The sequence below is a fragment of the Charadrius vociferus genome, unplaced genomic scaffold (genome assembly GCF_000708025.1).
Source record: "Charadrius vociferus isolate BGI_N301 unplaced genomic scaffold, ASM70802v2 scaffold217, whole genome shotgun sequence".
NCBI lineage: Eukaryota > Metazoa > Chordata > Aves > Charadriiformes > Charadriidae > Charadrius > Charadrius vociferus.
Genome location: NW_009649190.1, coordinates 779,666 through 805,116, shown reverse-complemented (window position 1 = coordinate 805,116; position 25,451 = coordinate 779,666). Strand labels below are relative to the sequence as shown.

Sequence of the window (25,451 nt, the reverse complement as noted above, 5' to 3'; positions counted from 1 at the left end):
CTCTTTCCCAGAAAAAAAACAGCAATCAAGATGTCTGTCAGCCTTGTGATGAGCTATAACATCCCTAGCCCAGGCTCCCTGCCATAGCTTTCCTGCTGCTGCACCCCAGAAAATGCAGGCACTTTAGGCTTCTCTGCTGAAAAAGTGAAGTGGAAGGCACAGCTGCAGCTGAACAGTGGTGGATCAGCAGAAGAGTTCAAGCAACACCTTTGCCAGCTTTTTTCTCAGAGAAGACCAACGTGACCCAAAAGTTGTAAGTGAAAAGCAAAGGAGGGAAAGTTGGGTCTGTAACTTCTGGAGTAGGGACAAAGATAGGGAAAAAGGGTGATGGGATGCTGATATGGCCTATGCCAGAAACATTCCCCAGTGGACCAGCGTGTCCAGAGGATTAAATGGAGCAAAAACTAAACAGTAGAGCCCAGCTTGGGCATCTGGCACTGTGCCTACAGTCATGGGGAGAACATGAGAGGTATGCACCCTGTCTGCAAGCTGCATGCTGAAACGGGGAATAAAAGCAATCTAGACTCAGTGTCCTTCCAGTGAACACCCCTCACTGTCCCCCAATACAATGTGACTCATCCTTGCTGTGGGCTCTCTGCAGAGGGTCACACATAGCTGAGAGGAGTTCTGGGAGCAGGACCACACATTGCTGCTGCTGCCTATGTGACTTCTCACGAGTGCGGAAGGGAAGGGCACTGCCCTGTCGGCCTCTACCGCTTGTTGCTATGTCTTCCAGAAAGGTAGAACCACCCTGACCTGGATCCGTGCTGTTGTAGGTCATGGGCCTGGAGACCCCAAACACTGCGTAGTGTCCTTGTTGTGATGTCAGCCACTGTGTTCCCGGTGTTTGGACGGGGAAGGGGCTTCACAGCAGCATCTCTCTGTGTCTGGAAGCATAAGAGGGCTGTGTTAGTGTGACACTTCATATGTTCTGCTCGCTTTGTTGCCAGGATAGATGTGGGCACTCATGCATGGTAGGAAGAGGAGGCAAGGTCTTCAGAAAGGAGAGGGCATCAAGCAAACATAGAGCAGAGAAAATAGGGGAAAAAATATCAAGGGACAGGAGAAGCTGAACACACAAACTGAAGAACCTTGAGGGTGATGGGTAATAGTAAAAACGGAGGGACAGCTATCATTTGACTTGTTAAATAAGAAGAGAAGACTCACTGCGTGAGTTTTGGGAGCTTTCCATTGCTGGAGGGATGCCTTTTTGTTGTGTTGGTATCAATGAAGCCCGGCAGGGACTGCGGCTGTCATTCTGACAAGATTTGCTATTGATTTCTGCCTGAATAAAGCCTATAGTATTGTGTAGGGGATGGCACAGGGTCTTGTACTGAAGACAACTACTTACATTTCTAGGTTCAGATCCCTTTTGGGTCTTTCATGACAACTTGTTTTGTTTTTTGAATCTGAAAGTGACATGAAAAACATCCTCTGAATTTGTTAGGCTTATTTCATTAGTGTACAAGGAAAGGTTACTTTAAACCTTAAAATGCTGTCGTTTCTGGGAAAGATCAACATTCAATTTAAATTTTGTCTGAAGAATAACCACTGAACATTTAAGTAGTTTATCATGTCTATTGTGCATGGAAACTGCAGGATTTCTCATTTTCTTTGCCCAGTTCTGTAAATAGATAGAATTGTTGCTTTAGCAACAAGCATAATTGTGACTGCAATTTAAATTAAGGTTATGAATACTGTACTCAGCAAAATAATGTAGTTTGCAAACCTTAATGATTGTGTCTCAAGTGTTAACTGTTCTTCAGGTTAGTCGTCTTATGGTATTTGCATGGGTTTTGTGTGTGAATGCCTGAATGGCATTTTCTTTAGCTTGATTTCATACAGAGAGAGGCATCGATCCTATGTCTGTGATAGTGCATTATCTACGTGAGACCTTTGTTTCTCTTTTGTTTTTCAGTGCCTGTGTGTATGTGCACAGATGATAGGCACCCTAATAAGTGTTCTGTCTGTACAAGATGTAAATGTACTGCCAAGCAAACATCTCAAATTGGGACTGGTATAATGCGCCTTTTTGCATTAGGTCTCAGTTTAATGCTGCATTCCAGGTGCGTCTGACACCTGCTTGTTGGTTCATGGCCAATCTGCAGCAATTTTGGAACTCTTCAATGTAATTTCTTGGTGAAATACTGTTTGAACATTACTGTTTTACAGCCATAACATATTACAAAGCTGATAAAGATTGATCCGGGCCTTCCGATTGTGGCCTTCTCTTTAAGTGATGAGGCAGTCTGGAAAAATGTTCATGGCTCATATGAAGGACAATAACTTATTAGCATTTGCTGAGCACTGTGCTAGTCTTGCTTCCAGTTTCCAAGCTAGCTCCTTTGGCACTCGTTCAGGTATCTTGGCAAAACCCTGACATGTGTTGTATGTTTTTGCCCTGTGTCTTAACCACTAAACACAGGTCTCGGTGACTTGGTTTCAGCTTACTGCAGTCATACAAACATGTGATATCCTGGAGTTCAGAGGAGGCCGGGTAACATTACTGCATGAAATTGTAACTTGCTTTCTGTGATATAACTTGCACACCCAGCAAACTATTGGTTCGTATGCAGTCATGCTTTTGCAAATGATTTGATACTTGTGACACACTGATAAACTTGGGATCACCAGCAGTGTCAGGGAGTTTCCCAGGTATGAGGTAGCATATGAAAAGTTTCAGTCAGGTGCTTACTCAGCTGCTGTAGCTAACTGGTGCGGCACTTACCGGTAAATGGTAACCTCTGCATTGTGATAAGGTCTTGTACAGGAACTGCAAGTTTAAGGATTTCCAACCAATTGGTTTTTGCAAGCCCTGCTTATTTCATATAAATGGAGCTCTGTTTAGTTGAAATTGTAAAAAACCCTCAGATTCCTTCCTTTCCCTCTCCCCTCAAATAATCATCCTCTCAACTTGAGACTTGCAGTGATTAGCTACAGATTCTTCTTGAAAGAAACAATCCTTTCAAGGGGAAGCGAATCTCATTAAGCCTTTGCTGTGAGCTGCAGCTCTTGATCAACACACGAAAGACAAGCTTGACAGTCATCAGGTGAGTTAAGAACTGCAAAAATATTACCTGTCTCTGTTACAGAGTCATCAGTTGAAAGAGTTCATCTCAGCCTGAGAATAGAGAGGCTTTTGTGTACTATGTGGCACATAAAAAATTAAAGACATCAAGGATGTGAGAAATCCTAAAGATGCCATGCGTTTCCAAATGAATTGATAAAAGGCCTTAAATCTGAAAGAGAATGAGGTATGAGGTTTACAAATAAATAGATGGAATTTTGAGAAAGTTAGAGATAAGCCAAGACATGGTTACTGGTGAAATATAAATAAACAGCAGTCTACTGATGTAGTTTCTTGATTGCTAAGCCCTCTATTGGTGTTCTTTTATTTGAACAATTGTTTCCTGAATTTCTTAATAACAACTGATATAAGAATTGACAAATAGTGCTAAATTGCATGGGTTAATTCACTAGTAATTATTGTACAGATTATTAGTAAGCAAAAAAAAAATTAGCATCTACTTTTATCTCAAATCATAAAACAAAAGAACGAAAAGAGAGTGACAGAATAAATGGTCTTTTGTTAAGTTATTGTCTCATAAAGTTTGGAACTGTGTCAGAATCGCTTTTTTGTTTTGTTTTGTTTTTGTTGTTTATTTACTTAGGAATGCTCAGCTCAGATGCAGCATCTGTCTTTCTCTGCAGTCCTTCTACCCGATTTTTCCAGCTGGGTTGAATGCCTTGATGAAGCCTTTCAAATGATCAAATAGATAAAATTGTACATATTCTGTGGGATTATTTTCATTGTTCTTCACCACATGTTCACTGAATAAAATACTTTATAATTGTAAGACACTGTTTTCAAGCTGTACTCTTGCACTACTTGTTGGCTTTGTTGTTTGTTTAGTTTTTTTATTATAGTAAATTTTTGGGAAAAATTGGTCTGCTCATCAACAGATACTTCCAGGGAACCCTCCTAGAACCATTGGTGAAAACTCAGACTATTTTATCAGTGATACTTCATTATTAGCCAGTAGCAGTTTTGGGCCTTGGTGACTTAAAAGGACTTAGAAATGATTCTCAGTTTTGCAGAATATGCTTGGGAATGGAGAGAAGTGAAAGTGTCTTGAACGTGGGCTGTCATATGCTTAGAAGTTAGAGCCACGTGAGGCTGCTTGTGACTTCTCTTTGGGTTGTGTTATTGGGAACTGTGAGAAAACAGTAGTAGCCAAGACACAGAGGCACTGTGCTTTGCATGCTTTCACAGGTTTGCTTGTGAGGTATTTTCTGTGCTAGCAGTGGCTGACAAGAATAATAGTGAACAGTTCTGTTGTTTTGTGCTGGCTGTGAATGTGCATCATCATACACCACTGTGCCACCTATAAAGTTTATTTTCTATTGTGAAGGGAACTGAGAATTTGACCTGGTTATTTGCTTCAGTATTTTATTATTTAATCAGTATGACCATGCATTTATGAAATTAATTTTTTGATGTCACTAACCCAAAAGGGATCCTACCCAGGGGGTACGGAAAGTCTTAGATCTTAGGATTGTCTGCATAATGATTTTTAATTACCACCTTCATACCATGAAAGAATTCTGTCCCTGTTGGACAGGACACGTGTTACATCTTTATCGCATATACTTACTACTTTGGGATTAGATTATAACAACTTCATTAACTCATTCTTTGGCAGCTTTGAAGGTGAGGTGTCTCTGCTTCTGGCCTTTTTATTTCCAAGAAATGTTTTAGATGCACTTTTTTTTTTTCTGACAGAACTATGCTGAGAAATAAAGGTAAAACAATGCCTTCTTGTAAACATTTGGAGAAATACTCTGGTAATCTTTGCAAACAAAATTGCAACAGCAACCATTTTATTGCAAAATAAAAAATTTTTTAAAAAATCACAGTTTAACTTCGGTCATTCCATTCTAATTATGCTTGAATTTATGGCCATTTTCCCATGACCCATATTAAACAATAGATTTGCATGCTATCAGTATTACTGTGTGGGAATTCTTCGCTTCTAGAGACTGGCCACATTTTTCTGAAACGAGGGAGTAGGAGTTCGAATTCTGGAGAGTGACAGGAAAATTTGCTCTAAGCAAAAAAAAGCAGAGTTTTTTGCCAAGAAAAACTTTTTTCTTTAGTAAATCCATCACCCATGCTCTAGCAGACTTGCTTAAAAAAACAAAACAGTACTTTTGGGAAGTGCTTTGTTAACTTTTAACAGCCTTTTCCACTACTCTTTGGCTTTCTATCAAGCACTCTTGCCAAGTTGAAGTGATGTGGTGTGTTTGGCAGTGACATACTTCTTTTAGGTGCCAGTGGTGAACTATTGCTTGCTAGTCGTTTTCAATATTCTGTGAAAGCCTTATCGCTGTTAAATACACCATTAGAGGTGTTACAAAAGGCAATGTCCTATAATACCTTTTGCAGGATTTTCTTTTCAGGTCCTTATTTTGGAGGGATTTTTTTTTTTTTTTCCCCTGAGGATTTGGAGGTGGTAGTGTGATGGGTTTTTCTGTTTTGTTTCTGAACTGGTTTCCTAGGGAAACGAGAGTTAAAAAAAGGCTTACAGTCTGTCTGTCTCGTTCCTCCAAATAATTATAACCGCACAGTTTCAAACCAATTTGCTAGAAATTTTTGAAGACAATTAGACTGCTCCTAATTGCTGAAGCTGGCGGTTGTGTAGAGGACAAAGACCTGTATTGATCAGGAAAAGGTGAGGACAACCAAGCCATGCACACTCTCCTTGGTGACAGCTCGCTGGCCAACAAGCCAGTGCATCACTCCAACATAACCGCAGAATCTCTGTTTCTCATCAGTTTGAGGAATCCAAGGGGTGGGAAGAAAAGAGAAGGAGGCAAATCCGTGGCTGTGGCAGCAGTGAGGTTGGAGAACAAAAGCCTCATCAGTGGAAATCACTTCATTAGCTATGCTAATGGAAAAAACTTGAGTAGGAGTTTGTATAATAGCACTATATATAGTGATATAAGTAGCAAAAAGTCAGCAAAAAGTGTTTTATCTAGTGCTGATTTTAATCAGCTCTTTAACCACCTTTGTGGACCAACAGAGTCAGCAAATCCAATAACGTATTGACAGTAAAGTAGGTCCTCTTTGCTATAGCTATAACTCCCCCTTACCTCATTTCTAAAGGGCACAGTTGCTTGCTTCGTTGCAAAGTAACTGATCCATTTGGGGGTTCTAGCTTTATTATATCTTCCGAAAGTAGTTTTAGTTTATGTGGTTCTAAAAATCATAGATGGGCTAATCATGGCTCTTCCACATGCCAAATTAATCAGGAACCATTAGGGAAATTGCTTGTTAGGGATTACTGCTACCCTGTATTTTCATACTTCCCATGCGAATCTTTGCACATAAAGTGTATCATCAGAGAGAGGGTTTCCTGTGATAATTTTAAACAGTGAGGAGTTGGATCACAGGATCATCCTCTTCAGGCCTGTTTTTCTGCAAATATCAGAAAAGCTTTAGTTCCAGCTGGATTGCTCCCTTCGATGCTGTGGGGTAAGCCGAGATCTCCAAGTACAGCTCAAGGGTGGCACTGGGAGCAATTTTTGTGAGGGTGATACGAGGTCTGCTGTGACATTAAAATTTAAATCTCACTTATGTACAGACACAGGTTCTTCATATGAAATTCACATACTCTGACAGAGGTATTCTTACAGTTTGCAGTGATAGGAATATATTCCCATTATCAATGGAGCTGAACAAAATGTAGAAGCGTGGGGCAGGAGAACTGAGAGGAATTGTAAATACTTTCTGGACAATGTTTTACATTTGGTTTTTCATTGCAGTTCCCCAAGCAGGCCTAACGACTGGAAACAAAGACAGATCTAATTTACTTTTTATTCCTCTTTAGAATTTGGAGTTTTCCTGGAAAGGTCGATAGAGTTAGATGGATCAGTTTTGTTTCTGTTTATAATCTAACAGCTGTTGTGTGTTCTGGGTCTTGTATAGGTGCCCATGGAAATGTTTGTCTTAGAATCACTACCAGGTAATGTGTTTAAAACATCCAAACACATTATATCTCCCTTTCCTCTGAATTTAATTTGCCTGCCCCCGAATATCTCCTGTTTATATTGAATTTCATCATGTAGCATTCTCTTACCCAACTTTCTTTTTCAAACGTAACCAAACCTGGGGCCAAAATCTAATTGAGAATATGTCTTCAAGTAACACTGCTTGCTTAGTTAAACAATGTATGTTACATTTTTGGTTGCTTTAACATTTATTTAGTTTTGCCAGTAAAGCTGAAAACAATTTAACAGACATTTATGAAAAATTGTAAGATTTCCCAAATAGGGGAGTTTGATTTAAAGGAGCACCAAAAGAACGCTGCGAAGTTACACTTCATGTTACCTTCCAAATGAAAAACACACATAATTTGGAAATGACTTCTCTTTATCTAAAAAACGAAATATATTGCGCCAGGAAAAAGGTAAAAAGATGAAAGTCACTGTGATACTTTACTTATTCTAATTTAAAATACTAAGTGCTTAGTATGTACCACTGCCTTTTGAAAAAAAGGAACGTTATTGGTTGATGCAGTCAAGAGATGAGAACATCTGAAATAGGGTAATATATGGACTTTAGTGACAGCATTGGAAAAAAATCTATTTCTAGCTTTTGAAAAAAATCAAACAAACTTGGCACACAGTATCATCCTAAATAAGATTTTACAAGAAAGACTGAAAACACCTATTGCAACAGAAGGGGAAAATGTATGTGAAACACTGGAGACTTAAAGTGAAAAGAAACAGAAAGCAGCAGGTGACATTTGAATAGAGCCTTCAAGCATTTATAAAGCTATCTGTCCTTTTCTGTATATATAATGCAAAGTGTTATGTATAAAATATATATAGGCATGACCTGCCAGGAGGATTTTGGTTTCCCTGGAGACTATCAGTTCTCTGTTGCTCAGGTTGGCTTGCGGAATAAGAGCTATCTTGATAAACCCAAACCTTTCTTCCTGAGGTTACTAGATATGTCAGTGTATTTAGATCTTTGTGTTGAAGGCTGAATTTATCAAAAGCAAACTTTTTAATGTTCTAATTTCCAGCTACTTCTCTTGGCATGTAGTTATGATATGCGGCAATTATCTTGTGAATTGGGGGGAAAAAACGTTTTACTACTTTGGCAGTTTTATCTTTCTTGTTTGCCTGAGTTGTGCAAAGTCTTTGATTTTAATCACGATTTTCAGTGTATCATGAAAAACGTACACCACCTTATAGTGCATGTATTCAGCCACAGTTACTGCTGTTGGCTTCTTTCTGAATCCTTTTCCTTAAATGTTTTGAAATCCTCTTGTCATTTTTCAGTTGGAAACTATGTTTCAAACAGATTTATAGTTATTAACTATCTCGTTAGTATGGAAAAAAAATCCCTGATATAATGCATGCAGCCTACTTTGTTCATCTGTGCTTGATTAAGAATAAACACAGTAACCTCAACGTTGTTCTCAGTTGATTTGGATGGAAATCAAAAAAAAAAAACCCAAGAAAAACAAGAAACGGGTAGTAAGTGAAGAGGATGAGGTGGTTCCAGCCAGAGACCCCCTCTTCCCATCCTGGTACCCATACAGTACCAGAGCACAGAAGGGTCACGAGGTGGCTCAGGGTGAAATGAAGGCTGAATAGGTCGGGATTTAAAAGCCCTATTTTTCACAATTTCTGTAGAAGTCCAGGGGTGTGGAGTATGCAGATGGTACAAACCCCTTGCAATGCTGCGGGTTGGACTGGATGATCTTTAAAGGTCCCTTCCAGCCCAAACACATTCTGTTGATATATCTGATTGATATATGAACCTTTCTGCTTTTTAACTCCTTGAAGAGTCGGCACATGCAGCGTTTTATTGACAATAGGATATAGTGATTTGGAAAGCTTAGAAATGCTACAAATTCCATTTCAGAGACTTTCTCATCTAGCAAAGTATACCATAAAATGAATAAATTCTGCATAATTTGGAACTTATTAAAGTAGGCATTGTTTTGTATTCTTCTGAGGATATTATCTCTTTTTTGCAGTTCTTTTACTGCAGTCCAAGTTTGCTTATTGTAAAATTTGCAAAGAATCCAGTTCTTTGTTACTTTCTGCAGTTCAAAAATCTGAAATGAAAATTTGCCAGAAATATGGAAAGAACATCAAAGTGAAGCATAAAACAGGGAGGGAGAGAGGAAAAGAAAAAGGGGGGTATTATGCCACGAAGAAAAGACATATATGTATTAAAAAGTATGGAAGGGAGAGAATGAGAAGATTCTGTAGGCTGCAGGGTTAGCTGTGAAACTGGCTAGTGTTCATTTGTATTGCTGCTCAGAAAAATGGTGAGCACATTAGCTAGAGAGAGGGGTGAAACAAAAAAGAAGCATCAGCCCTCCAAATTTTGTGATGACACCAGTTTCGAAGATAGCAGAAGATCTCTTGGAGACATTTTACTTTTTCTTCTCCTTGGGTAGCTCCTCATTTCCTCCCTTAAAGTATTTGATTACTGCTGTGAGAGGACATAACTTGGTGGACCACTGGTGGAAGTGATGGGAATTCCTATTTCACTATTTCCTAAGCTGTTAAAATGAATGGCATTCAGTGTTTGACTTTGGCAGCTAAAGTATTGCCACCAGGAGATTAACTTGGTGTCTGAAGGCTTTGGGGCAGGGAACCAGTACTTTTTGGGGGGTTGGAAATAGATGTGATTAACATTCTGGCCCTTCCTGTAGTTCAGAATTAACCCCATCTCTCCTCTGTAATTCAGTGTAATACTTGCCTTTTGGAGCTTATCACAGAATGGTGGGGGTTGGAAGGGACCTCTGGAGATAATCTAGTCAAACCCCCCTGCCTGAGCAGGTTCACCTACACCGAGTTGAACAGGACGGCATTGGGGCGGGTTTTGAATGTCTCCAGAGTGGGAGACTCCACCGCCTCTCTGGGCAGCCTGTGCCAGTGCTCTGCCACCCTCATAGTAAAGAAGGTCCTGCTCGTGTTAAGATGGAACTTCCTGTGTTCAAGTTTGTGCCCATTACCTCTTGTCCTATCACTGAGCACCACTGAAAAATATGTTATACAGATAACATAACTTGTTTTACAGGTAACAAGTCTGTATGAATAAAATATTGCAATTTTGAACACTTTCTCCTTTTGGTTAGACATAATTGGAGTTTTCTTGGATTTGTGAAATGTAAATTACCTGTCTTTGTTGTCTCTGTGTTTGGTCTGCATCAATTTAGGAAGTAGAACCAAGCAGGAGGGAGGGACATATAAAAAAATATCATTTCGAAGAGCTGTTCAAGTACAGAAGGGATAGGATTTGGTTCGTTTTTCTGTGCACAGTTTAAATGAGAAATCCCTCTCCTCTTTCATTTTCTTTTTTTTTTTTTTTTGCTTTTTACACAGTCATTAACCCTTCTTACATCTAGTAGGTAGTCTTAATTTTGCCTGTTTTGCATAATTCTGCTGACAAGCTAATATATGTAAGGTGTGAGTCATTTAAGAAGTGCTTGTCAATTTATTTAGGTTACTAAACTTCTGTTTAGTGGTTGTTTTTTCACTTAGTGGAGGTGATAGCCTGGGTATTGCCTTTTTTCTGAAACGCCCAAAATGAAACTATCCCGTGTATAATGACATTATGTCTGTGCCAGTGTACCCAGTTCTGAAGGTATTTGTCTTATGCTTGCAAGATACAGAAATGAAACTTTGACTGGACAACAAACAAGATAACTCAAAGATGCAATGTGATTAGACAACACAATTGATTAGACGAAGTTGTGTAATCTCACTGCATCTGTCAGTTGTCTGAGTGCTTTCTCGATTTGACTAATGTACGTTTCTACTATTTCCTAAAGGAAAGAAAAGCATGTTGGTGTATGTCTGTACGTATACATACACGCACAAATATATGTATGCATACATATATATACACATGTGTTTATACATACTTTCAAAGGGTATATACACAGTTTCACAGTTCTTGTATGGTTTTTGCCTTCTCTAGCTTCTTAAGATACAGTGTATTGCTTTTGAATATTTTTACGTTCCATTATTACATTTTCCCTAAAAGTAAACACTAGGAGCTTATTGAACAGTCGTCCTTCATTTAAAGTCCTTATTTCTCTTGCATATTCATTCTTAGTTTCTTTGATGGGGACATTTATTGTATTTGCCTTGAAGATTGAAAGAAAAATCACTGAGAATGTCATTTAGCAGAACCAAAAAAGCAACGTGATATATTAACATCCAGTGTCTTGCCTCTGCCAGTGGCCTGAACAGTAATGCACCCAGACTGTCTGTCTTGTCTTTGAAATTAAGGAATATATCTATACATACCCCATGGAAGCTCAAGCTCTATTAGAAGGAAGAAGAGACTATAGTACAGCTTGTTGTAGTTGTTAATCCAAAAGACTGAGCTTTTAACTCATTAAATTCTCGCTTTAGTGTGTTTCAGGTAATTAAAAGCTGTGCAATAGCGCCAGAAGCACTATGTATCTTTTGCTAGTTTAGTCATACTGCTTTAGCATTTGTTTGGTAGGTTTTAATTCAGAAACAATTATTGGAAGAAATGGAAAGAGAAAACAATTATTTGGGATTCCTCACAAAACTCCCCAGAAAGCTGTTTACTCCTTTGTGTTCTTTACATTACATCATTAGTAGGTTTGCCTTTGGATAGTGATAGTACCATTGGAGGTACTCTGATTCTCTGATAGGTTTTTGTTGTTGTTGACAAGAAACTGTGTGTTGAATCAGGAAAGAATAGTTATGGTTAAGTGAGAGCAACATGACTGCATTATTTTGCCATGCAAACAATTTGTGCTGCGTAAAAGACAGTTCCTTAGTGTTTGTGACAAAGAATGAAGATTTGCAATAGATGTGTTAGTATTTCTTTTGTTTGAGATTGACCCTGATTGGAAAAACCCGTGTTCTCCCAGGATGGGTCGATAAGTGTTTTGAAAACATTCAAGTAACAGTTTGCTTTCTGTTCTCCAGAGGAACGAATTGGCCTTACCAAGCCTTAATAGTTGGAAAGGATGATGATCTGGATTCTTTCAGCTGTTCCAAACCAGCTGCTAAATAAGTCAGTAAAAAGTGCCTTAAAAACTTTGTTATTTATAGTACAGAGAGGGGATCTTTGCCAGTCTGTGCTACATCATTAGATGAAAGCCAGCACTTCACAATAGATTTTTACCCTGCACCTTCCTCCAGGTGAATTCTGATGTTCACCCGCCTCTCTGAAAGGAGCTGCAATACCATTCAGCCCTCTGCCTGCACAGATAAACCCAATGACTTTGGTAAGCCGAAAAGAAACCTGACAGGATGGTCCTTCATTTAGCAGTCAGCATTCAGCTTGCAGGAACTAGCTGCCCAGAGCAGCACTGGTTTGTCTGTGTATCCTAATTGTTGTGAGTGTGCGCCTCCTGTCACTGCAATTGTACCCTCCAACAAGAAATCACAGTTCCAGTAGTACAGGTAATTTCAAAATTTCAAATGGAATGAAAATTCACAGAACCGCTGAAAAAATGCTGCTTGTTTCACTACTTTGATCATGTAAAACATTAATGCATTGCTTTTATTTAAACTTCTGAACGTTACCCAAATGAAAAGCTTTGCTGCATTTGACATGTTCCTATGAAATGTTTTAATGCAGGTGAAACTGCATCTTCTGACAATAAACTTTCTAGTTAATTTTTTTTTTGCTGACCCTAATGCAAAGACAATGTTTTGCTCTACAAGAACTTGGTTAGCAGTAGATTTGATTTCTTTAAATTAAATTGAAGTTGCTGGAAAAGAATTAAATTAAGAAACAGCAATCCTGATACTAAATAGAGGAAGTGTGCCTGCTTTGGTATTCTCCAGAATGATCAGGGCCGTTATAAACAATCATCAACATGCTCGGGAAGTGCCCTGTGTGAAAGTATGGGAAATTTCATGGACTCGGGCCAGATTTATGCATTTGCTCACACACGTGCTTGGTCATATACTCTCTTCCCACATTATTCTCTCCATTCGTTGTTGCTATTTAGTTTCCTGCTAGCAGACATGCAATTGTGACCACCTTGGTGGGATGTGTGAGGCATAACAGAGCGAGCTAATGCCGTTTGCCGTGAGGTGGTCACTAAAGGCAGGAGGTAGATAGCCAGATCTATTATAAAGCCCTGCAGGATGTCAGTGGATGGTGTTGGGGTAATGGCTATATTACCATATGACCATAATTTTGCTCGTACCTTGTTTTCATCTTACATGCTCGTTGCTAGATCTGTTAAGATGCTAACACCTGGCTACTATCCAGATTCTTTCAGGTGGTCTCCTACGTGCTCTGCAGAGTGCAGGAGGGAGATTTGGCTGCTTTAGAAGGATGGCAGCAAGAAATTCATGCTGGGTGGGGAGCTGCAGGGAAATAGTGAGTAGGAGTGACTAAGTGTGTAATGTGCCTGAATGTTTGCTCCTTTCTAGCTCACAGGCACAACCCTGCTCAGGGGCAACTACCTGCCTTTGAGCCCACAGGGAGGAGAGGGAGAACTGCGCTGCAGTTGCCCTTCCAGCCTTCTGCCTCCTTCTTCTGAGGGCTCCATAGGCCCTGATCTCTCCTGGGGAGGAGATGTGAGGGTGGTGAGACACTGGAACAGGTTCCCCAGAGAAGTCGTGGATGTCCCATCCCTGGGAAGTGTTCAAGGCCTGGTTGGATGAGTCTTTGAGCAACCTGGTCTAGTAGGAGGTATCCCTGCCCATGGCCGGGGGTTTGGAACTCGATGATCTTTAAGGTGCCTTTCAACCCAAACTATTCTATGATTCTATGTCATTGTCCTTCCCATGAGACACAGGGAAGAGCTGTAGCTTTGCAGAAGGGCCTGCAAGGTTTGTGGTGGCAGAAGGAGGTAGCAGGAGGAGCACTAGTGACTCTGTAGCCCGCTGGCTCTGGGTGCCATGAATGGGAATGTTTCACAGGCTTGGGAACAGCCTCATCCTGTGCTTTGAAAAAGAAAACAGTTATGACTGTATTTCTTGAAGGCTCTGAGCCTGCTGATGTGCGTTAAGCCTGATCAAATGGGAGTATGGTGCTTGCGGCTGCCAGGGAAGTGAGTTGCTGCACCAGTTAATGGTCTAGGTCTGGTGAGTTTGCCGGTCTTCCTTTTTGTGTTTCAGGCCCCATTACGCACCACATTTTGAGCATGTAGTGGTGCAAAGTGCTTTCTTCTGTACCCAGTATAGACAGAGCGCGTGTATGGTCTATGTGCATGCCAATTTGATCTTTGGTTGTTTTAATGCAAAGGAGAAAGGCTTACTTAATATTTCATAATAAATTGAGGAACATTACTTTGAAAATGTGTATGAACACGAAACCTTTAAAAGGAAACAGAAACTAGCGAAAAGTGGTCCAGTATTTTTGTGGAACATTTTCATGTGTAATGTGAACTGTCATTAAGGACTCCGTCAGTCTTCAATGGCTGTGACTGGAATAATAGCATAAAAGCTTAATTGGGAAAACATGTTAAAAAATGAAGACCAAAAAATCCCAGCATTTAATTTGTTTGTTGGAGTAAGCAGGCTAAGTAAACACCTAACACAGGATAATAGATATTTAGACTAAAAATGTATGCTTGTCCTTTTAAATAAAGTATTAAGAATAAGCACCGAGAAACTGACCTAAATTTGACTCTGAATTTGACCATTTCAGTAAAGAGAAATTAAATAAATGCCTTTTTGGCATTTAACATTTTATTTTTCCTGGAGCATACCTATCATTCAAGTACAAATAAATTAAAAAACAATCAAGTTTGTTTTAGCTTTGTCATAAATGTTACTAGCAGGAAGGGAAAATTGCTGCTTATCATATAGAACAGAGTTAAAAGCATCTAATTCTGTTGAGCATATACATTATATAAAAATGTACTGTAGTTGATGATTGTCTTTATTAAGCATGGGCTAATAGATGAATCCATGCATAATATACATTTCCTATTTAAAAGTGTGGGGTTATAGCATTTCAAAGGTACCCAAATCTATTGTTTTAATACAGAAAAAATACCTTCCTTGTTGTAGACTGTTGGTGTAACTGTCTTTTTTCTTAATATTTGATTGAGATACATCACCTCTTTAGCATGGACCATAGCATAACTGTCAGAGGTCACATGAGATGCTTCAGTTTGAAGCTGGTTGGTGGCCCTTTGATCTCTGTGGTAGAAGCCCTGGATGATCCATTGAGAGGGAAAGCAGAGCTCCTTGATGCAGGAAGAACCAGTTCTCAATACCTGTCTTCCCAGCCATATTTCTCAGCCTGCTCTCAGTCACGTAGGATCCCTGTGGCAGACTGCACCACCTTCCTCTGTTTCCCGTAAATTGCTTTTTGGAGCTTCAGCGATGACGCCGTTCAAATATACATGACTCAACCTGTAGATTTTTATGTCAACTCAATCCTTTTATTGATTTTTCTGTGGCAAGATGGTGACAGCATGAGTGTTTGGTCAGGTTTTTCCATTAGCCGCAAAGAATGCACAAGTCCCTAGACCCAGGAAAGTCATCTTACGGATATCGGTTGTGTAACACAAACTTTCTTTTCTTTTTGAAGGATTTCTAAGCTGTAGTTTTCTGTATGTATCCGAGCATTTCTGGAAGTGTTTTCAGCTTCAATTATGAGTCAGGCAACAAACTAATTTGCCTGGTAATCAGTTCCAAAAGCAGCCAGCACTTCTATTTCCACTTTCAGCCTTAGTAAAATTGAAAAACACAGCATCTGTCATTTACAAGTTTCTTACAAGCTGGTCTAGATGTAGACAGAATAAACAAAGGAATCTTTTGAGGTCAGGTTGTGAAGTGCAACAATAAATAAGGAAACACAGTGCAGAATATTAAACTTAAAGCTAACTGCATTTCAAGAGCAACGTGGCGGCTGCTAAAAGAATTCAGCTTTATCTTTTGGCAAAATAGAGGCTTATAATAAGCACTGGAGTTACACAAGATTTTATGTGGTTTTTCATTTGCTCTTTTACCTTACACAAGTACCTGTTGTACATAATTTTGATTTTCCTTTTTTCTTTTGATAGTGGCATGATTAGAATTCTCTTTAACAACTAAAACAAAAGTTTTCATGGATTTTATTGGAAGTTGTGTAAGGTTTTCTGAAAATGCTAACATTTTTCTAAAGTGAACTAAGGAAGGACTAGATCAACAACCACTTTCATAAATTAGGTATGCAACTTAGAGGAATTAGCTGAAGAAATAATTGAAATCTTGTCATTTAAGTTTGAAGACCGTTGAATGAGGAATGCTACTCTCCAGGAAGGTCTGATGTCTTTTTTCAACCTACTTTTAAAGAGAACTGTATGATTGTTAGCCTAACTTAATGCCCACAACAATAGTGGAACAATAACTTACAAAATATCCAGAGGGTGATGGATTTCTGGGGAGGAATTTGCATCACATCAACCAGTCTGTGGGAGAATAACAAGAATGCACAGCACAGGTCTGTAGATCCAGGAAACTCGTGTAGACCTTGTGGGCATCAGTTGTGTAACAGGAACTGTCTTGTCTTTTAGAAGAATCTCTATCAAGGAGAAATTAGCAGTAGTTCAGCATCAAGCCGAAAAGATGTATTGAGTGTAAGGCTTAAAATGTTTCTGTCCAGGGTCTGTTAAAACTCACTGTTTTCATTAACTATTCCCAGCAATAGACTGCTGAATATGTTTATTGAGGTTTGCAAATCTGAGAAGCAGCCTTCACGCTGTGGAGGTCAGAATTCAGAATGGCCCTTGAAAATGGAAAACAAAAAACCCTAAAATTCACTCAGGGTGGGGATGTTTGGCCACTGGTAGTTGTGGGGAAAAGAATTCCATTTTTTTCCCCAAATGATGTAAACTGACGTGGGATGTATAATAAGTATGAAGAAGCTTTTCCATTCTGCAAAGTAGTGATGAGGCTTGTGCTGTATCACTGTCATGAGACTTAGGTACTATACTTGAAGAAAGATGTGGACCAATTGAAAAGAATCAGAAGAGAACCAAATCAAAAATTATTTAGAGATCTGGAAAACACAAGGAAACAGGAAACATTGAAAGGACTGAGTTTATACAGTCTACAGAAGGTAAGGTTAAGGCGTGATGGGTATTAAGACCTGTAAAGTGCTGATGCAGAAAAGAAATATTCTAGTGAGGAAGTAGCAGTCTTGAATTTCAGAGATGGAAATTTAGGTCAGGTGCTAGGAAATGGTTTTGAAAAGTAAAAATAGAGAAGGACTGAAACATGACTTATGGTGCTTGTAGAATCTCGATTACTCAAGGTTTTTAAAAATAGATGAGGAAAAACTATGAGAAATACCTAAACTAGAACTGATCCTGCCTCTTTGTAATAGGATGGACTAGCAGGATGGTCCCCCCAGCTCTGTTTTCTATTACCTTTCTTTTTTAATCATCAAGTGTACATCCCAAGGCTCCAATTACATGTGTTTTCACACCTTCCCCTCGTGTTTAGCTTTTAAGAGGAAGCAATCATGCTCCTGTGTTAATGACTAGACTTTCTACTAGGTTTACCCAGGCATCCTCAGAAGAATCCAGATACTCGGTTCATATGCAAGACAAGCATCAGTTTTCACAGATGATTGTTAAAAATTGAAGCACCATTACCTTAATTAACTTTGCTGAACAGCTTTTAGTCATTCCATTGTATTCCAAGTAAACCCCTCATTTAGAAAGGTATTCTGGCTTTCATATTCTTTTAATGAATTAAACTATTTGCTGCGTAGTTAAAATTTTTTGGAGTCTGAGCCACATCAGATGTTAGTGGTTCTAACGTGGGTTTCTTTGCCCGTTTTCATCCCCAGTAGGGTCCAGTAAGTAACAGTCAGTTTTATTATTTATTATGTATTATTCATTGGGCCATCTCTTTTTATGACTCTGAAGTGATTTGTATGCTGTTGTAGGAGGTAGAGCCCTATTGTCTGTCAATGTACATGTTGCTTGGATTTCCCATTTCATTTGCAAAAATAATAAAAATTCTGCATCCTGTAGTTCTTGGTCAAAAAGTTCCATTATCCTCTTTGGGAACATGGTCTTATATGAAGAAAAAGCATACCAAGCACAGCTATTCTATTATTATTTAAATTATTCGTCTGTATTATTGGTTTTGAATATTTATTAGTTTTTTGATAACCTCTTTCATTATTCATAAAGGGTAGCCACACAGTTTGATGAAAAAAGCAGTACAATGAAACCTTATTTTGCATAGCTGGCGTCTTTCATATACACTGTTCTCTGGTGCTTTTTTTTGTAACGAAAGCCTGCAAGGTGCTGGGAACCTCCATAGTGTTTCTTGCAACATCCCCTCCCTGTTGGTTTCAGTGGGAGGGGAAAACATCCAGCACCTCTCCACCCTGTATGCTCTAGCATGGTTAGGGATGAAATAATAAATATCCCCCAAGAGAGATGGAAATGAGGAGGCAAAGGTCAGGAAAGAAAGATGTCTTTTCACGTAAAATATGAAAAACATGTGAAGAATTACTGATGTAGAGAGAAGGAGAATGGAAGGTTATTTTAGGTGATTTATGGGATTTTCTTTTGAAGCCCACAAGACTCCAAGGAAATAAGGCCAATTGCTGTACTGACTGCAGTATCTGTGTGTATGTCGAGTGTCTGACAGGAGTCAGCATCAGATGCTTCCCAGGAAGGCATAAAACCCCACAGTAAGCAGATTGGGGATGGATTATTTTCATGCACTAGGTCTAATCCTCATCTCTAATATGTATAGGAATCGTCTCCAATAGGTATAGGTTTGTTTAAACCCTGAGGTATAAGGTTTAGTGTCTGTTCTAAAAGGTTTCTCATCACTACAGGTGTGCATTGCTTTTAGTGTTCTTGTTATCAATATACCTACAGAACACTTCCGACATGTTGGTAGATACTTGATCTCAACAGCATTTTGCATCAGTGATCTCTTAGTCTGATAATACAGCTTTTGTGTGGATGAGTGCTTCTGTTTATTGCTTTTGAATTTGCCATGTTTTACCTTTATCGACTATCCCCTTTCTCTTGTTTTATAACTTTGACTCATTACTTGCTCTCCTCAACTTGCATTACTGTGACGACTACTAAAACTCAGAATATCTTTGGACTGACTGCCTTGTTTTTATTAAATCCTCCACTTCATCTCTCCCAGACTACATAGTGAATTTGGCATTTTAATGTGTATGACTTCTTGTTTAATTGCACCAGTCTCTTGTGTGATACAAGTCCTCTGCAAGACAGCCTGCTTAAAATCTGAAATACAAAATGGGCCTCAGGACAGGTCAATTTTTGTGTTAATGTTGTAGACCACTGTGAAGCTAGCTTGACTCTGAAGAGCCCGGATTTTAAAAAACATGATAGTCCAGTGTAGGATTATTGACCAATTTATTTTTGTTTCCAGCTGAGCTGCCAGGATCATCTGCAATCAAGCTCTCCTCCTTGCGTGATCTTCCAGCTCAGCTGCAAGAATTGTACCAGCAGGGCTTCGTCTTGGCTGCTGTCCACCCTTTCGTGCAACCAACTGATGAAAAAGAGAAATCTCCTCAGGAACAAATCTTTAGGGCTGTGCTTATCAAGAAAACAGAAAGGTAAAGCACTTCCAGTGAACTGGGATAAAAATAGACAATGTGATTTCCTGCTGCTTTTTGACCTACGTCAGGAAATTATAGCAGAGTTTACTGTGCAAGACTTGATTTTTTTTTTTTTTTTTTTTTGTGGGCTTGAATAGGCTTAACTTGTTCTTCATGTTTACAATTCATCTGCAGTTTGGCAGATGACTTGAAGAATAGCAAGTTGAATTATGCTCTGTATATTGGGATGTGTTGTCATGAGAGGCAGCGAAACAAGCCCTATGCCTCACAATTTGGGAGGATGATCCCATTGGTACCCTTTAAGAATTTATTATATTAAATTATGACACAAGAAATGTTTGCCTAGAAAAGACATGTTTTGTGTTTAGACAGTTACAGTTAATGCAATTAATTTGAGAACTGCAGTACTCAGGCATACTTCTTAAATTTATGTGTAGACTTAAGGCCCTTCTTTCCTCTAAATGATACAAGTTCTTTTAATTTTTCAGTCAGTGCAAACTCCTTAAATAAAAAGGGTTTACTGTCTGACTGTCCTGCTTTGTCCAGTCTTTTAAAATATATTAAGAATACTTTACATAATCAAAGTCTGAAGAAGAATAAAGAAACAGGAATACTGTTTTTCTTATGTTTTGATCTGATTTAAAAAAAAAATAATCAATAGAACGTACTACTAAATAGCCCAGGAGAAAATGTGAATATTTATAAACATATATTTATGATCTTTAGTTAAAGAATTAAAACATAATTTAACGTTATCTGACCACCCACAACTCTGCAGCTACCTCTGTTGTTGCCACCATTCTGTGCAGTTTTCCTACATTATTTGCATTCCCCAGTCCACCCCTTCTTACAGTGACCTATACTGAAGCCTGGGGGATAATTAAACTTCCATTTGCCAATCCTAGTGCCTCTCTTCATGCTGATGCTTGAAGGAAAGGGTGTAACTGTTTTAGGCACCTCGTTAAAGTAAAACCACCATTTGATTTGCTACAGCCTGGTAATCAATTGGTACCAATTACAGACAGGGTCAAGCTTCAGTCAGTGACCTAAGGAAAAAGTTTTGCATTTCATTAGCAAATCTATGTAGGCATTAGGGGTTGCAGGCAATTTTAGCTTCTAAAATAACTTTCAATTTGCCTTGACTCGCTCTTAGTTTTATTAATACGGAACTTCATGCTGGTTTGCCTGATATTATTGTTTAAAGAGTTTCTAGTTTTATGGTCAAAACCTAAAATGTGTGGCTGAACTTCTTGAGTAATATTGGGCTGAGCTTGCCTGGTTTTGGGGCCTTGCTTTCCCCACCTACAAAATACCCTGCTGCAAATAATGAACGTATTTACATGCATGAGTTCGCAATGTTAAGTAAGTGCTTAAGCAATTCTGCTGGGTTAGGGTCCAAGGGTTCAGCATCTTCCAGGACAGAGCTGTGAAGACACATCAGGGAAATGCAGCATCCTTCTTGGAAGAGCCATACGGTCTTCAAGCCAGAGTGCTCAGTGCGTCGCTGCTGTCTCATACCGTATCCAGTAGTTTACATCTGTGCAGAATGATTGTGAAAGAGTACAAAATCTTAATTGCCTATTCACTCACTTGGGTGCCAGTGTTTCACACACTTTAGACAGCTGTAAATGACTGTACAAAATTGAAGACAGTAGAGAGTCTTGAACCAATTATATTTCCTTTTACATTCACACTCCATTTCTTTGCATTCCCTTATCTGTCATTTCTGACTGCCTAGGGAAGCGGAAGAGACTTGGCGCAGCGGAGAAAAAACAGACAAGTACCAGAAAGGGAAATGACATCAGTGTTTCATGTAGTTTAAATGTTCCTGGGTTCATCTGAGAGTGTGGGAGAAGCTGCTTCCATAGTCCATGAGTGCAATGAATGTTCGCATTGCCAAGCGCAATGAAGAGACGTGGGTGTTGCACAGACTTCAGGTGACCATAGCCTGCATAGAGACCAGCTGTGTTTGATCCATGAGGTTATCCCATTCCACTAACAGCTGGGGAGAGAAAATACAGGGCAGCAGGGGAAAAAAAAAAAAAAAGACATACTGTTAATTTTTTTAATTAACCTTTTTCATTACACTGCTAATAAAGAATAAATGGTACTTTTTTCACTGAGGACTATCAGGTATCTGGCATCTGTAGGCTGTCTCTGTATGAAACAGTTGAACTCTTGGGTAGAAGTTAAGATCTACTTAGGTTATTTGTTGATCAGATGAGCGTTTATTTCTGTCATAAGATTTTAGGAGTATAAGTAGTCCGGCTACAGTTGTAGGATCACTAGCAACATCATTTGTGCTCTGAAGTACAAAGTGGTCCCCTGCTGTTTTCTGTAACGGTGATGCCAGGTGTTCATGGGGAGCCAAAGGGTCTTTTTATAAAGCTCTGTAGCTCGGCGTGGGGCCCATCCTCAGGCTTCTCGAGCACTTTCTGCAAAACACCTGAGGCTGTAGCGCCTTTCTTACTGTAAGTGTTTCACCATGAATGGCTCCAACACTATATGCTTCATCTGTCAGTTGTCTGGCAGATAGCAGATGCGGTTTTTCACCTTGCTATTTTTGTTGCCTGAATGGAACAAAAATGAAATTGTTGTATTAGTGCCTTTTTGGTACAGTAATGTCAATTCTGTGTGTAGAGAGAGACAGAAACAAACATTTGAATTAGTCTTTAATCAGTGTTGCACCATTATGTTTCAGTTTTATGTTTCAAATTAATAATGTTGACTCACATTTTGAGGGCTTGATTTTACAGCACTGCCTCTCCAAAGGTAGGAAGAGGCTATACTAGCTGCAGCAGATAATGTGCATCATGAACTACATGCTGCTGCTGTCACTGAGATTTGCAGTGCCTTAATTTGTTCAAGAATAAAATGGAAAAGGTAGTGCTTAGAGGTGTTATGCATTAAAACTCATGGATAAAGTATCCGTTAGTGTATTCCTCCTATTTTGTCATTGTCCTGGAGTTTTAAAATACTTGGTGTGAATTTGCAATGTCATTGTACATTTAAGGTGACTTTTAAAGTCACTACGACAGTTTTGTGTTTAATCTGTTCTGGTATCTCTGTGGCTTCCTTATCTTTGCTATCTAGTCAGTTCTGGTAAATAAGGAAATAGGAGTCAGTCCTCCTCTAGTACATTTGAGGAAATGCATTCCTAACATATATGGGAACTGTAAATATCGAAAAGCAAGGTTTGTCCCTTCAAAATATTAGGGAGAATATGAAAGTAAAGGACAGATTTTTTTTATTTTTTTAAATCAACAATACAATTGTTTGCACTGCAAAAAATGTCATGTTCAATTAAATTAAATGAAGTAAATATATTCTTTAGAGGCACTGGGCATGAAGGTAGTTTGCCAAGTAGCTGAAGGACTCTGCCATTGCTCTCACTAAATTTAATATAATACATCTAAATAGATCTGTAGCACCTAATTGCATTGTGCACACTAACCAGTTGATTGGAAGCAGTTTGGAAGTCAAATAGAATAGAGTTGGATAAAGAAATAATAACTTTAATGCTCCTGTGAATATTTTCTCTCTGTCTTTAAATTTCTGTGGACTTTTTAATTAAAAAGCAGTTGACTTTTACAGACAGTGCTGAGTTCTGAGATACTTGGGTTTCTTGGAGAAGGCATCTTGTAAAAAATATGCAAAGAAAAATCTTCAAGCCCAGGTTTTTAACAGTTTGGGTTTTTTTCTGAATATGGGGAAGGCTCCAGGTGTGAAGTGCAGCCCCTGGTCTGCTGGTTTGCGTTAATTCACGCTTGAGAAAAGTTGATTCACACTGATTTACACTTGAAGACAAGAATTTCAGGGAAAGAGATTTATGGTGGTACCCTGGAAAGCGCAAACGTGTGACAGCGTATCTCCTGGCGGAAGGGACAGGGGAAGGTCCGTGCATTTGGGAGGTTCTGGCTAACCAAGATAAGGAGAGTAGCACGTATGTCACTTACGTTCCCCTGAGAAACAGAGATTGTTAGTTCTTCGTGTCTGTAATAACCTTTCTCTCTTTGCCCTTTTATTTCCATACTCGCTAGTTTCTAATATAATAATCTCTGCTTAGGTGTCTTGTGCACTTTACTATTTCGGACAGCTTGTGTCTGTTGCAGATAACCTGCTCGCTGCAAAGAAACCGCAGTCAGTCCCTGAACAAAATGGTAACAAAACCATAGCTCAAAGCTGCTTTAATTTATTCCCAGCTCCCTATAGTGTGACACCCGATACCAGACAGGTATCTTAAAGTTTCAAAATTCAATGTCAATTAAAATGTTTTAATTTCCCTTTTTAAGTACTGTGCACCAGAAAGCAAGCTCCATTCTCTTCCACTAGGAGAGATACATGGTCCAGGCTGATAAACTGTCTGTTTATGATAGTGTTTACATGTTTGCAGATGCTCTGTTTCACTACAGTAGAGTGAAGCAGAGGGTATAAAGTGAATTCCAGAGAGGTCTTTCTCCCTGTGGTTCCATCTGTGTCTTAGGACATACCCTTCTACAGGTTTTGCCTCTGATCAATAAAGCAATCAGCAGGGAAATATGGCCACGCAGAAGTAGACTAAGTACTATAATTTAAGAGTATTTTTTTGAGAGTAGACTTCTGTGTTTACCTCAAACAACTTTGCAGCTGTTTTCCCTTTCTGTAAAATAATGAGGTGTCAGGTGTGCCACTGATATACTTGATGAGATTATTCTGATTCTATTTCTATAATTTCCCTATATCCATTAATCCTGATGAAATGCAAACATTCATCACTTGGCCAAAAATAGCTCTATTTATCTGGAAAGGAATTTGACAGACTGAGTTCAAAAGTTTAATAGTAAAACAGGATTTTTACAGTTTCTTTTTTTTGCTGGTATGCACTGTTAATTCCAAGTGATTTCAATTAATGGCGTCTTCTGAGATATTGCTGGATTTTTGTGTCTTCTGTGTCATTTAAAGTCTGGAGTTACAGAAAATATAGAAAATGGATTTATAGAAAGTCTGGATTTCTAGAAAATGTAACGTAGCTTGATGTAAATGCCAAAGATTGAAATGACTTAAACATGCAATGTGAAATGACTTGTTTAAGACAGTAGTTGTGTTATTTGTTTGATGCTATGTTTGCATTTGCTGTTGTCAGGGTCCACTTGGTATTTGCTTAATTGTGTTGACTGGAGGTTTCAGGCAGCTAAGTCAGGGGAAATCCTGATTTTTCATACCTGAAAGACCAATTCTTTCACACTATCTTTTTCCATTCATACTAAACTCCCTTTTTAATAGTAGTGAACAGCTCTTTTCATGAAAGGAAGGAAAACTGTATTATACCAAGGAACAGATGAAGTATGAAAAGACATAATTACAGTGGGAAGAAGCGTCAGCCTCTGGATGTGTTACGCTTTTTAAGCCTTGCTTTAGTCCTCTGGCATTTGGTTTTGCACATTTGCCTTCTGAAGGCAAAGGAAAATGTTTCTAAAAACATCCAGATAATTCATCAGATTTCTGATTCTTAGCTGTTTGAGACACTTTCTAGCCCCCAAAAGCTTTTCTTCTCTTCAAGCTTTTTTGATAGGTACTTGAAACAGGGAGTTCTTGTGTTGACTTTGTGTAGAATTCAGTGGATAGAGCCTTGAGCCGTGACTAGTGCCTCTGCCTGGCAAGCCTGTCTTTGAGGTTCTGTGGATATTATTTCATTTTCCATCTGAAAATTTTTCATGCCACATTTGATATTCACTGGTACATCACTGTGTAAAACATGCACAGTGGTCTTGAGCTTTCTTGGAGCACACACTCTGCCACATCGGCAGCATCCACTGCTCTGATGTCATTTGCAAACTTGATGAGAACGCACCTTATCCCCTCCTCTGTGTCATCAATG

The 25,451-nt window shown here is 38.9% G+C and overlaps 1 protein-coding gene across 1 annotated transcript in view; it reads left to right on the top strand.

The window, feature by feature from the left end:
• The window catches only part of RFTN1 (raftlin, lipid raft linker 1), an 87,604-nt gene that overhangs the window by 10,829 nt on the left and 51,324 nt on the right, over window positions 1–25,451 (top strand). The window contains exon 2 of the mRNA XM_009888946.1: window positions 19,405–19,591. Within this exon, the coding sequence (XP_009887248.1) occupies window positions 19,405–19,591 (187 nt within the window). The remainder of the gene's footprint in view (window positions 1–19,404; window positions 19,592–25,451) is intronic.